Source organism: Halichondria panicea, chromosome 6 (genome assembly GCF_963675165.1).
Source record: "Halichondria panicea chromosome 6, odHalPani1.1, whole genome shotgun sequence".
NCBI lineage: Eukaryota > Metazoa > Porifera > Demospongiae > Suberitida > Halichondriidae > Halichondria > Halichondria panicea.
The window spans coordinates 43,239-57,415 of record NC_087382.1 but is presented as its reverse complement, the minus strand read 5'-3'; the positions used below and the strand labels follow the sequence as shown (position 1 = coordinate 57,415).

Sequence of the window (14,177 nt, the reverse complement as noted above, 5' to 3'; positions counted from 1 at the left end):
CGATATAGTGGGTTAATTTCAGAAGATGAGAAATTAATATAATATTATACATGCATGCATGCATGAAGTTCAGCAGTTAAAAGATGTTGAACCACGCATATAAACGTATAGCCCCCCCCCCCCTCCCCCCCTGTTTCTGGGACTATAAGTATATATAATTATATAATTATTATAGCTGACACAATCAATTTTAACGATTTTTGGATTTTTATCTATAGTGATCATATCATGCTGTTACAGTGGCAAGGTAGATAGAACATAATTAGTCCTGCACTGAATAAAGAATTTTTTATAAACTGTATCAATAATACACAATAATATATAAAACCTAAATAATTATGATAACGAGCACAAAAGTATCATGATAATTATAAACAAGCTATGAGTTTATGTCCCAGACCATAATATAGTTCTTATCGCTCAGGATAGAGGCTGGGCTGGGCAAACCAGTTTGACCAGTTTCTTTGGCTTGGAGGGTTTGTAATACCTTGTCAGCAGTTCGAAGGTCAAGATGCCCCTCTCCACAGCTGACTATGAAAAGTGCAGGCTTGGTTTTAGAATCTCCTGAACCGATGAACACGCCACCAAGAGGCTCGTACATGGCTGTGTGTGTGGGGGGGGCCAGGGAGGAGGGGGGTTATGCAATGCTGAAAAATCTTAGCTTTATGTACTGAATGCCTGCGGACCTACATGTACATGTAATGTGAAACCTGCATGGGCACCCTATAAGGTTAACATAATGATACACAGGCCCTAAAGTATAGCATGTGTTTAGACTTTTGTCAGCGCGTCAGCGCGACACCACTATTTTGGTATTCCCAATATTGACCACTAATTTAAAAGAAGGCTTTACTGTGCCTATACACACACACTACTGCAAGCTAGTGTACGTTAAAAATAGGAAGGTATATAAACGTACCAACATCTTTAGGGACGATTCCAGGCACGCACACCATGCTCCGTACAGCGTTGATATGACAGTGGATGGATATCTGTACCTGGTCAACGTTACAGAATGGATTGAAGGGTTTCCGGGTCTGAGTGGTGTGTTTAAGTTTGGATGGGGGAAGAGGGGACTCTGAGGATCGTGTACTTTGGGAGCCGGCTGGGTATGTAGCAATGTGGGTGTGTGTGGAAAGGGACACTGTAATAATAATCGTGCGTAATAGATATAGTATGGATCGAGTGTTTTATGAAATATACAGGCACAAGTACGAAGCCATGAGGGTGAGTTTCCTGTATAATTATTGTCATACTGTACTGTGTGCGACTACATGTACAGTACAAGTATGTACACACTAGCTGTACTGGGGTACACTGGATCTGTATAAACAAGAGTCCATAATAAAAGAGAGAGAGTATTGAACGAAGTTTTGGCTTGCCTCGAAAAGTAACGTTACTTTCCTCCTGCTTGGTAAACTGACCAATCCGAGCACCTTGAGCCGCCACTTGCCGCGAGGGAGCAATAATGTTATTGCCAAATTGTTATTGATCACGTGTTTTAGAGGAAGTCCCTGTACTTTCCAAATACATGTCTCTGATGCACGGTAAGGCTTCGTTCGATACTCTCTCTCTTTTATTATGGACTCTTGGTATATTACATGTGTACATGTACGCATGCATAGATGTGATTAAGTCAACCGCATAGAAGTATTATGTACATGTACATGTACATTGCCCCACTCACCAGTGGACAGTTTGCTTGAGTCGGTGCTCTCCTCCAGTGGACCTGCCACCTCCCCTACTTCCCCTGCCTCCACTGCATGCTCCATTTTTAAATCAAATGGCTCGGGAACAACACGACCTTTGACCTCAGCCTCCTAGCGAGCACAGTGGAAAAATGAAGGGCCATTATAGTACCAATCAGACAGTAATGAAACATGGTACACTGTACAGATTATAGCACAGAAATGGGTTGACGTTTCTACAGGTATACACAAAAAGAAATAAAGAATCGGTTTTTTAACATCTATGCACACAATGCAGTAGTGGTATTTAAAATTGGCTCCTACAGAGAAAGACACAAGCCAAAATGTCATTGATTCGTATTCTAGTACCTTGATGAGTTCCCAGCCTGTTTCCTCGGCCACTAGTGTGGGTGCAGTGAAGGGGTATGTGAGGAGGACTCCGTTTTCTGTGCCAACCCAGAGGGAGTTGTGGGCGGGGACTATGGTTGAGATCTGTATGGGCATCTGAGAGGACCGCTTCTCACTCCCAAACACTGTCAGTGTGAGTGTGTGTGTGTGGGGGGGGGGGGTGAGGGGGAGCAATAAAATCTACAGATAGTATTGGCAAGGCACACTCTATAAGTTCTTAGGAAATCAACAAATTACCGAAATTGTACTGCAGAACTCAAGTTATGACCAGTCGAAACATTAAGCTAGATTGACATACATGACTGTACATGTATGTAGATAGTCATGTACATTGAATGTGTAGATCATACAGTGTATGTCTACAGTGCACATGTACATCTAGAATCTCGAGCTGGACATCCCATTCTATCAAAATCACTACAATTAGCCGAGCATACATGTACGTACAGTACAGGTCAGCTGAAAGTTAAACATTATAACGAAGCCTTACCGTGTAGCAACAAACAAATTCTGCCTGTATAACGCTTACCTATATAACGCGCGCGCTTGTCTAACGTAACGACCTACGTGCATAACGATCGGTTTCTTAGTAACTTGAGAAGGTCCAGGAATTGGCAGCTACATGTACTGTACATGTAGCAGGTTTGTGCTAAAAAGTTAATCACATTAGATAAGTTCCTGGAACTCTCTACTTCTCACTGAAATACTCATATAACTCCTGGAAATCCACTTGAACTACAAGTAACCTTGTAACTTTATACATGATGTGTGCATGGTCCTTAAAACTTATATGTACATGTAGGTACATGTATGATTGATTGACACAAACAAGAACCAATGCCATGCAACCAGTGTTATAGAGTGCACATTTTGGCAGCTGAATCAGATGGATATACCATGTACCCGCTAATAGAGTATAACCGGTCACGAATAGTACACTAGCTCACCGAGGACTCTCTGTACAGATGGAGCCACGTCTAGGTCTTGTATGTGAGTGTAGGTGGCCGCGTGGAAGAGTCTCAGAATGGAGTCATACTTGAAGGAGAGCCACACTCCATCACCCACTGCCACCATCTGAGTCACCTCGGCACGCTTGTTTTGGTGGACTGGGATGGTCGCCTGTACGTGTGTGTGTGTGTGGTGGCAGTTGGTGATGATACAGCCAGCTCCAAAGTCTCCGCATGCGTTTGAACCTGTGTTAGCAGGCTACCTCCTTATTACAGCCATTGTTGGTCAGCCTTATACTCATGCATAAACTACATGTACAAATGCTACATGCATTAGAAGCATAACCCCTCAACACAACATACATGACTTTGAGTACTGTACATGTACCTCCATCTTGAAGAGGTGGGAGTGGACCACGTGGATGGAGTTGCCCACAGCACACCACACGTTGAAGTGTACGGCTGCCAATGCCGTGCACGGGAGGTCTTTGTGCTGACTTAGTAATACAATGGAGTAGTTGTCCCAGTCCCAGTCGCCGTCTGCAGGGGTCAAAGTTAAACATTAAATCATAACTATAGAAACACACTAAGTGCAAGAGCAGTAAACATACATGTGATTACCTGGGAAACGCCTAAAGACGACCATTTTCGCATTTTGGAGGAGAACGTACACTTTTCCTTTGAGGTGTCTATATATACGGGAGTCGGTATTACAGTAAATAATTATTATCATAAATTGATTGGGAAACTAGCACATAAATACATGTACATGTAGGTGTAGTATATTAATGCATGGCTTTGATTGAGCTCACACTATGTCCTGAATGCCAGCTGGTAGCTTGTCGGCATGGATACACTTGTTCCACAGGGAGACGGCAGAATGGACATATAGACTGCAAAGGTCAGGAGGATATAAATATGACATCAATACATACATGTACGTACAATGTACATGTACTCAAGTTTGAGAAAAATTAAAACTGTACCCCTCAATTACAGTACTGTGCATGCACAAACAGTGTTATGGTCAGTATCAATCGATTAACATCAAATCAATTTACACAAGTACATGTACATGTATCATCGTGTGCTCTTAATTTCTCAATCACAAGTAGAACTTTGCAATAATTATAATTATACACATGTATAGTTAAGAAAATTGTTAAGCACCAGCACCAATCATCACACAAATTGTGGAAGCTATGTGTGTGTGTGTGTGTGTGTGTGTGTGTGTGTGTGTGTGTGTGTGTGTGTGTAGCACATGTACGGTCTAGTTGACTTACACTCCGGTGTCTGACCCCATCCACATGGTGGCCAGTTTGGAGGAAGGTCGAGTGTTGAGAGTGTTCTGGACCTCTTGAGGGGGTACCTTGCGACGAGCAGTTGACAGATCTGTATAGTGTGTGTGTGTGTGTGTGGGGTAGGTGTGTGTGTGTGTGTGGGGGGGGGTAAGGTGTGTGTGTGTGTGTGTGTGGGGGGGGGGACAATACACAGTCATACACTATACGTTTAACTTGACTCAGGGACTAGCAAAACACAAAAAGGTGAGTCTACATGTATACTAGAGCTATAATGTAACTTGGTAGCTAAAATGTGAGCATTTGTAGGGACAATACTGAGTGTTTAAGATAAAGAGGTGCAAATGATTTCACTGCAACATGTTCTACCAGTCCACACACCTGCGATAACGTCTGGATCATTCTCATCAAACCCAGGCACAGAGGTAATGCACTGGATGGGACTAGCACAGACTGGGAAGGTCTCCACCACTTCACCCACTGCAGCCACGTCCAGCACACTCACCTGTGAGGGGGGAGGGGCAGTATAACACAGTGTGATAATTTTCATTAAGGTATGTGTACGGGACGAGCTGGAATTAGAATCAAAACTTTAGAAGTAGATTGTACACGAATTACAGATAATGAAATCTAAAACATACATGTAAATACATGTTCACGCACATTTTGTAATAATAATAGCTACTAAAAAAAGGACAAACGCTTAATATTCTGGGAAACAAAAAACTCCAAATTGTGATGACCATGCAATGAGAGAATGAACGAACACAACAGAAGCACACACACCCTCACAACAGAAAGGGGCACTCACTTGTGTCGGCAGTGACAAGTAAACAGAGCCCATACCCGGCTTGTCAACCTGTTGTGAGGGTGTGAGGGTAGTGGGCGGATGACATGGTGTGAGATAACAGACAAAAGTACGTTTATGATTGTGTGAGATGAAACGGATCTATACAAACGATTAAAGTACGGTACCTTTGTCAGATTAGGGACACCAGTCACCACCCACACGAGGGAGATGGATGCTTCCTGGTCGCCCCCATTGCTTCTTCTCTCTTTTCTGCCTCCATTTGGGCCGGGGGAGGTCTCTTTACGTATTTTAATAGCGTGTTGGTGGTCGAATAGGAACACAGCCGGGTTTACAGCAGCTGCACACAATACCTGCACAGGCACACAGATACAATGTACATGTACATGTACAGTTGACAACGCTAGCAAGACACTGTAATATTGTATTGTGGTTACCCTAAAGCAGGTCACCATCTATAATACAGCCGGATAATGGGCCCCAAAGTCTCTCCATATCATTTTGTTTCAACCTGTATTAGCGGTCCTTTTCTTTACTAAAACCACTGTTAGTCTGCCAAAAGGTAACCACTAATACAGACAAGTTTTTCACTACCAACATGTACAGTATACACACGCATTTATCAAGCATTTTTATGCCTCGGTGCGCATGCGCAAGCGAGGTATACGGTAGTGTGTTTGTGTGTGTGTGTGTGTGTGTGTGTGTGTGTGTGTGTGTGTGTGTGTGTGTGTGTGTAGACTGCTACAGCCTGCTACAGCTGCTCAAGGATCAATGAAGTGCAAGTAAGAGTTTCTATAGGCTTCTAGTCATGTTTTCTTGGATTTAATTCGTGGATTTGCAAAATAATGCTTCGTTCTCGAGTTATGCCTAGTTTTGCTTACTTGGAATGCCATTGCAGCCTTTTCAGAAGAGCACGTAGCCAAACTTGTTTACCGAGTGTTGCTACTCTACTTAGTAGTTAGCTCTGCACTAGAACACTAGCTATTGGTAGCTGCAAGAGTGAGAAGAGAGCTGCAAGGCTCTGCTGATGGCAGCCATTAATTTTAGACTTGAACTTTGGCATCAATCGTTTTTAACAACAATCATGGTCGATCATTACCTATATATTTTAATAACGATCATTACCCACTCTTTGAGTTTGCATGCAGCAAATGAACAAATGTTCATCAGACTGCATGTGTATAAAATTAAGCTATTAGTATTAGTAGCTTTATGTTATGTAGCTTTGGCATCTCCACCGAGGCATCAGCACCCGCAGTGCTTTCATACTAGCTGTTACTGTACTTTGGATATGATTGCAGAGTGTGAATAATTATATGCAGTATAAATTGGACTGACCTTGGCACCATCTTCTTGATGGCTCATTGGTCGGCACGTGTTGATGCTTGGTGTAGTGGGTGTGGTCTGAACCACCTCCTTCTCAGACTGATGATCAAGTGCTGGTATCACCCAACTAACAGACGTCATGTACATTTCATCTGTGTACAGGGAGAGTATTTGTAACTAACATGTCTCTAAACAATTCACTGTACCATTTTTGCATGTTACAGTGTACATGTACGTACAGTGTTCATGTCATATCGTATCAGTGGGAATTGACTTGTGAAAATTGGATACATACATGTATATGTACTGCTAGAGGCGCAATATAATGTATGATACGTTACATGTACAGTACAAACGACTGAAACATGGTCAACAAGCCCTCACACTCACTACCGCCCACCACACACAGTAGTCACCTTGTCTCCGTCCAGTTTTCCGCAGCACTGGGATAATTTCGGTGTTTCTGTACCCTACTGCATGGGGGAAGCCCCCTCCATCAGTATCGTTAGCTGCCGAGGGGGATTGCCCTGACATGATTGGACGCCTAGGAGTGCCATCAAAACTCTTCTCCATCTCTCGACGCTTGGCCGGACTAAAAATGGCTGCAAAACTGGGGGCAAAGGTCAAGAGTGGAAAAAGTAAAACAATAGCATAGTGATTTGTCTTCTAAAACAAATCAATCAGTAAATCGTATAAACACTAAACTACAGTACAACTTATTATAATAGTGGTCACCCTTGGACCCAACAGTGGCTGTAATAAACTCCAAATACATGCTATGGAGATTTTGGACAGACCAACAGTGGAGCTGTAATAAAGACGTGGCCTGCTAACACAGGTCCAAACACTTGCTATGGAGATTTTAGGGCCCATTAACCTGGCTGTATTATAGAGGGAGATCAGAAACTACAACTCTACACTACATGTAATTGACGTGACACAACTCACTAGTCGAGCCACTTTGATTTCTTGCCCTTGGACTTAAACAGAGCCAACTCGTCACTCATCCTGCGCAACAGAGAAGAACATGTATAGTTATAACGGATTTTATACTGTAAAAAAACTACACGATCCTACATGTAGTACGCTCCAATAAGTGACATATGCATTACAGGACCTTTACCCAACCCTATACAGTATCTACATGTACTGTATAATTACCTAATCTGTTCCAATAGTGAGAGGTACTTCTCTTTGTACTCATTTCTCTCCCTCAGCACACGGGCCACCTCCAGCCTCGACAGACGCTCTCCGCTAACATCCCCCGGTATCACTGAAGGCTTTTCTTGTTCCTCCTCAAGGTCTTTACGTAATTTTCGAACTTCGACCTCTAGTTCAGTGACGCGAGCCGAGACGGAATTCTTTTGCTCTTGCAGAGCGGAGGCTGAGGACTCAGCAGTCGCCTTGTCTCTGTGTGGGTGTGTGTGGCAGGGGAGAGTGAGGGGGTGTGTGTGTGTGTGGCAGGGGATTATGAGGGGGTGTGTGTGTGTGGCAGGGGAGAGTGAGGGGGTGTGTGTGTGTGTGGCAGGGGATAGTGAGGGGGTGTGTGTGGGTGGCAGGGGATTATGAGGGGGTGTGTGTGTGTGGCAGGGGAGAGTGAGGGTGTGTGTGTGTGTGTGTGTGAGAGTAACTAATGCAACTATGAACCCAATAATTTATGTTCATGAAAGAAAACTATACATAATTGTCTAAATGCTCTGAGTGTACCAATGTTTTGTGTACGTACATCTATCCTACTTGAGCAGCCATTCATTATGACCATGAAATTTGAGAAATGGAAGGAATACAGATAACCTAAAGAGGCAGACCACAATAGATACATATACAGTTGAAGCCACTCACAATTCAAGTTCCCTCATTTGAGCCAAGAGATGGTCCATTTCCAGAGACAATTCACTCCTGAAAGATGGAGGATATAGACAGTGAGATACATTGTACATGTACCAACACCACTGTGTCTGACTACATGTATAGGCTTGCTATAACACGCCCACACACCACATACGATACATACATGTGTAAAAGAGAAAATGTGTGTGTTGAATTCAGCATTGAAAATAGCCATCACTTCTAAAATTCTGGTACAAGTCTACAAAGCTCTCAGAAAGAGACCTAATGTATAATTATTTGTCTGACATGCTAGCACTCACTTTTCCAGCATAAGTTTCTCATTGTCTATAATGATCTGATCCACTCCGGGTGCATTGCTACCGCTGGTTGCTAGGTGGAGCTCCGCTAGTAAGTTCTCCTCGTTGGGGTCAAAGTCCTCCTCACCTGGTTGGTACAAATCTTCAGGTCTGGTAGGGAGGGAAATACGTGAACAGTAATAGTGTACATGTAAGTGAACTATGGCTAATTACATGTAAAAGCAATCATGACTCTACATGTATCGTTTAAACACAAGAACATTTTCAAAAACAACGAATTATCAGAGAAAAGGCAATGGCTAATAGTTTCAAGCAATAAACTAAGCAAAGGTAAAGTACGTGAAACTAGAGGCCTTGCTAGTGCTTGTACTATCCAATCCTCTATAATTATTGCACTCTTCAACATACATGTACTATTAACAGCACCACACGATAGAGAGCTTTCCGCTACTCAGGACCATCATCAAAGAGTAAAATTAATGTTGGTAGACAAGTACAGTACTGTACATACATGGTATAATATCCTAGCTACATGTATAACAACACTACCACTCACTCATCATCCAGTGTGTCATCAGACTCTGCATCTTTACGAGCAGCTTCGTCATATAGGCTCATCTGATTGGCTAGATGCTCGCTCTCCCAACCCCCTCCTCCGCCTCGAGGCATGTACTCGGGAGAATCTGGTCGGTTGGCTGGAGTCGTCCCAAGAAACATAATATCTGGAGAATGTGCGATGTGAATGATGTCACGCATGTACTACGTGTTATTGTATACTATATAAGCACATGTATTGTTAAATTATTCATTTTCAAGTTGGTAAAAATCGCGAAGCTACATGTACACGTATAACTCTTGTTTCTGTTAACTTTTGTATGGCACGTTATCAATATTTGACCTACTGTACATGATTGTACATTGTAAGCATGCTAATTTTAAAGTATGATAGACGCGTACTTCACTAGTTACTGTACATACCGGTAGTTCTTACAAATTAAAGTTACAGGAAGGTAGGTACAGAAAGGCCACTACTCTGACATACACTGTACCACATGTAAATGAACTCACCCTCGTCTGCTGACTCAGCACGTGGGCGTCGTCTCGGTGCAATGGGCAGTTGTCTCTTCTTCTTGCTGTCTTGTTGGGGGGACATGAAATCTTGAAACCCAGGCGCCCGATTTGTCAACGGAGATGCGGGCACTTCATCAGTAGACTTAGTTCTTGAATCGGATCTATCTCTCTTTAGAGTGGACTCTTTTTTTAGTACTTGGTGTTTCTTGACCAAATCGATGTTTCTGTTGTGGAGATCTGAGCTCTCCTTCTTGAATGACTCGCAACGATCCTCTAGACGATCAACTGTCAGAGGGAGGAGGGGGAGGATAAGTAATGGATGGAACATACATGTACATCTGTATGCAGAGTGGAAACGCTCTTATATTGGACACCTCTGAATAAACGCCAACTACACTGTACGTAATATAAAGGCGAGGGACTCAGGTCCCAAATGAGCATTTTGCATTCAAAACAACCCTCAACAAAGGCCACCTCTGTATCAAAATCAAATAATCTCGGTAGAGTACGGTATGTGTACAGTATTAGCGGTGAATTTCTGCCTATTGACGTAACTTATAATGCATGTACTTGAAGCATTATTACAAATGTAATGAGCTCACTCTGTTCCTTTTGGCTCTTAAACTTTAACTCGAAGTTCCTGTTGTCTTGTGAGAGACGTGAGAGCTTGTCTTTGAGTTCCCTCGCCTCCAGCTCACTCACATCCTCCAGGCGCATTGTTTTCTGAGGAGGGAGGAGGGGTGATTCATGCTAACAAAACCGTGCTAACAAAAACAAAGCTTGCAAACCAACTGTACATGTAGCTCTTACATGTATTTCAGATTGTCACACATAGAAGTTTGCGACCCCCACCCCCTCCACACACACACACACACACACACACACACACACACACACACACACACACACACACACACACACACACACACACACACACACACACACACACACACACACACACACACACACACACACACACACACACACACACACACACACACACACACACACACACACACACACACACACACACACACACACACACACACACACACACACACACACACACACACACACACACACACACACACACACACACACACACACACACACACACACACACACACACACACACACACACACACACACACACACACACACACACACACACACACACACACACACACACACACACACACACACACACACACCTCCTCTGCTTCCTTTCGTCTCTGTTTCTCTCGTTGGTACTGTTTTGACAGTTGCTGGTTTTCCTCGTTCAATTCGTCCAATGCAGTGAGGTGGTCTTGGTTGTCAGAGAGAGAAGAGTCGAGATTCTCCAGTACATTCACCACCAGAGGCATGATATTACCAATGCTCTCACCACCAAACTGCTCCACTAGACTCTGTAGCTCATCGTAAATGCCCTTGGCCAAAGTCTGTGTATGCGTTTGTGGGGTGGTGTCAACATGATTTACGTACGTGTACATGTACATAATACAGTGAAACCTGTCTATAGGAGTTACCCAGTTACCCTTGGGCAGACCAACAGTGGTTGTAGTAAAGAGGTGATCTATTCAAACACATGTGGAGACTATCAACCTGGCCGTATTAGAGGGTGACCTGTTTTTAAAGGGTGACTGACCACGTAGACATGTTTCCCTATAGTATACAAGGCACAATCGTGTATACAATGTGCATGGAAGTATACTTATGTACAATTCATTGCATTGTTGTATACATACAACAATGCAATGACAATACGGCAAAATCTCTATAGATTTGAGATATTCAAGTTGACATTGAAAATGCAAAACGTGACGGGCACACAACTACACAGGAATGTAAACATGCATTACCCTGAGTCAATACAATCAACACCACACACTCCGATACAATGTACCTTTAAGCTACACTTATAGTACAGTCAGTGTGTGCACATCATGGGCCAAACCGTGTACCAAACAGTAAGCACCAGAATAAAACCCACTTTTGTGGTATGCGGGGGCGTAGTGGTCAGTTAATTTGGCAACAGTGGTAAGCCACCACATACACGTATCTAACGAGGTTTGACTTTAAAATGAAATACGGTAGCAGCCAGGATGGAGCATCACAGGCCAGGGGGAATTAGAGAGAACCTAGTGTTTATTAATTGATATAGCAAACGAAACCATTTATCTTAACGCATTGTAAGCTCCAAATTTCAAGCGTTAGAAGAGGTCCACACTATTTCCAGCATGATTGTAATACAATCTGAGTGAAATCATAACAAACTTCTGCAATAACAATAGAGCACTGAAGTGCTAACACTGCTGTTACCATGAATAATAATTATTGTAGCAGCAACTGACAAGAGCAACAATGTAGACTAGAGCCTCTAGTAGAGGCATGCTGAAACTTTTGAGAACAGAGTTTTAGTGGTGGCATGAGACATGCACTGTGGGCTATGTATGATCACAACAGAGTCATCAGCGAAGAAGCCTTCCAATACAACAAACCACAATCATATTAAGTGCCTTGAATAAAGGACGCGTGTAGAGCTACATGTAGTAGCCCGGCAGCTAACGTGCAAGTTCTTATTCGACAACGAAGCTTTAACATTAAATGCCCTAATAACTTGTTACATGTATGTTAAGGTATGGCATTCAGGTGAGTAGACTCAGAAATCACAAACAGACATACACCGACTATTATAACCCGTGGCCGCCTATGCGCCTCGGGTTACAGTAAGTGTGTTACTAATAAACAAAACATATAAATTATAAATAACAAGGACAGAGCCTTTTTCTTAACTGGCAGTAAAGCCACACACTTTAAATTATACACCCATTCACCAACCCCCCTCCCCCTCCCTCACCTGTACTCTCTCTGACACGACGTGTCCTTCATCCTCCTCCTCGATGATCTCAGCGTCAGACAGACTCATGACCACCTCCTCTGTGAGGGGAGGGGTACAAGATAATGGTTATATTAATTCAGTTGGTGAACAGTCTTGTCTTGGTGGGGGTACAATACAATGGTTACATAGTGAACAGTCTTGGTGGGGGGTATAAGATAACGGTTACATAGTGAACGGTCTTGGTGGGGGGTACAAGATAACGGTTACATAGTGAACAGTCTTGGTGGGGGGTACAAGACAATGGTTACATAGTGAACAGTCTTGTCTTGGTGGGGGGTACAATATAACGGTTACATAGTGAACAGTCTTGGTGGGGGGTACAATATAATGGTTACATAGTGAACAGTCTTGGTGGGAGGTACAAGACAATGATTACATAGTGAACAGTCTTGTCTTGGTGGGGGGTACAATAATTATAATGGTTACGCAGTGAACAGTCTTGGTGGGGGGTACAAGACAATGGTTACACAGTGAACAGTCTTGGTGGGGGGTATAAGAATAGTTAAATAGTGAGTGTCTACATGTACGTGGAGGGGGTAAACTACAGTCTGAATAGGATAACCTCGTGAGGACAGACATGCTATGGAGAATAAAAGTACTTATAATAAATTATACTAAAATTACATGCATAAGCCAAGCGAACTACACATAAAAGTATACAATCATATAAATAGCATAAATGATTCAAATGCAAATACTTTGAATTGTTTTCTCCACAGTAAACAATCACATGCTCTGCACTCAACCCTAAACAGTGAAACCGTGAAACTTGGAAATACCTTATCAACGTAAACAAAGTCCTAGTAGGGACTTATGTCAAGAATAGAATCACACTCAACTATGGCTTGCGGGAAAAGACTTCACCATAACTATACACCAGTAACAGTGATGTCTATTGCGGTCACCCTATAAGTAAATCACCCTCTATAATACAGCTAGGTTAATGGGTCCCAAAGTCTTCATAGCATGTGTTAGCAGGCCACCTCTTTATTACAGCCACTGTTGCCCAAGGGGTGACCACTATAGACTGTGCACAAAACTAAGAGGCACATCTAAGCAATGTAAGCATAGCTCGGGCTAGCTACTCCGAATAGCATGAGTGCAGTGTGTTTCACTAGCACTGAGTGTCATACCAGTAAGCTGTAAATTGATTATCAACTGAACTATAATCAATGAAAATTGGTGAGACAATCTTTTAATGAAATGCGTATGCGTGTGCGTATGTGTGTGTGCGCTAATATCTTTCAAAATTAACTATAGCAGTATTTAGTTGGTGATTAAAAACATCCAATAGATGTGACTAATTTATTCATTGTTCTAGCTAGCTAGCTATGATTTTAATACACCACCCACACACAAACACACCTCAAATTTTGTAAGGCTAACTTACCGTTTAACTCGCGTTATAAATGAAGTACTCTCTTTCAGTTGTGCAAATATGATAGGTCCAAGTATTCCACGGTCCCAACAAGTTCAAAGCCTTGTCTCTTTAGCTTTGTCTTGGTTGAAAAGATGCACTCACACATGTGACCGACACACCCACATTGGACACACCCACGTTGACCTTTGACCCTCTGCTAATGTG

At 42.7% G+C, this 14,177-nt stretch overlaps 1 protein-coding gene across 3 annotated transcripts; it reads right to left on the bottom strand.

The window, feature by feature from the left end:
• Nucleotides 1–272: 272 nt before the first annotated feature.
• LOC135337571 (C-Jun-amino-terminal kinase-interacting protein 4-like) lies at nt 273–14,161 on the bottom strand. 3 transcript variants are annotated; one of them, XM_064533508.1, is made up of 24 exons: nt 13,958–14,161; nt 12,551–12,630; nt 10,905–11,132; nt 10,296–10,416; nt 9,691–9,978; nt 9,179–9,344; nt 8,626–8,772; nt 8,318–8,374; nt 7,637–7,885; nt 7,424–7,483; nt 6,892–7,085; nt 6,488–6,627; nt 5,317–5,502; nt 5,153–5,200; nt 4,723–4,846; nt 4,327–4,435; nt 3,856–3,936; nt 3,665–3,732; nt 3,432–3,583; nt 3,044–3,215; nt 2,058–2,221; nt 1,688–1,820; nt 920–1,105; nt 273–603 (listed from the first exon to the last, which is right to left on the bottom strand). In XM_064533508.1, the coding sequence occupies exons 2-24, from the start codon at nt 12,617–12,619 to the stop codon at nt 380–382; spliced, it is 3,366 nt and encodes a 1,121-aa protein (XP_064389578.1). In that variant the 5' UTR covers nt 12,620–12,630; nt 13,958–14,161; the 3' UTR covers nt 273–379. The 3 variants fall into 3 exon arrangements, with proteins under 3 accessions (XP_064389578.1, XP_064389579.1, XP_064389580.1); XM_064533509.1 differs by having other exon boundaries at nt 13,983–14,161; XM_064533510.1 differs by lacking the exon at nt 5,153–5,200.
• Between the last annotated feature and the right edge of the window lie 16 nt (nt 14,162–14,177).

Coding starts and splice junctions, on each gene's coding strand:
- LOC135337571 (XM_064533508.1), bottom strand. CDS start 12,619: ATGAGTCTGTCTGACGCTGAGATCATCGAGGAGGAGGATGAAGGACAC. Junction 8,375..8,625: donor GAGAAACTTATGCTGGAAAA/GTGAGTGCTAGC, acceptor TCCATCTTTCAG/GAGTGAATTGTCTCTGGAAA. Junction 7,086..7,423: donor AAATCAAAGTGGCTCGACTA/GTGAGTTGTGTC, acceptor CTTTGCCCCCAG/TTTTGCAGCCATTTTTAGTC.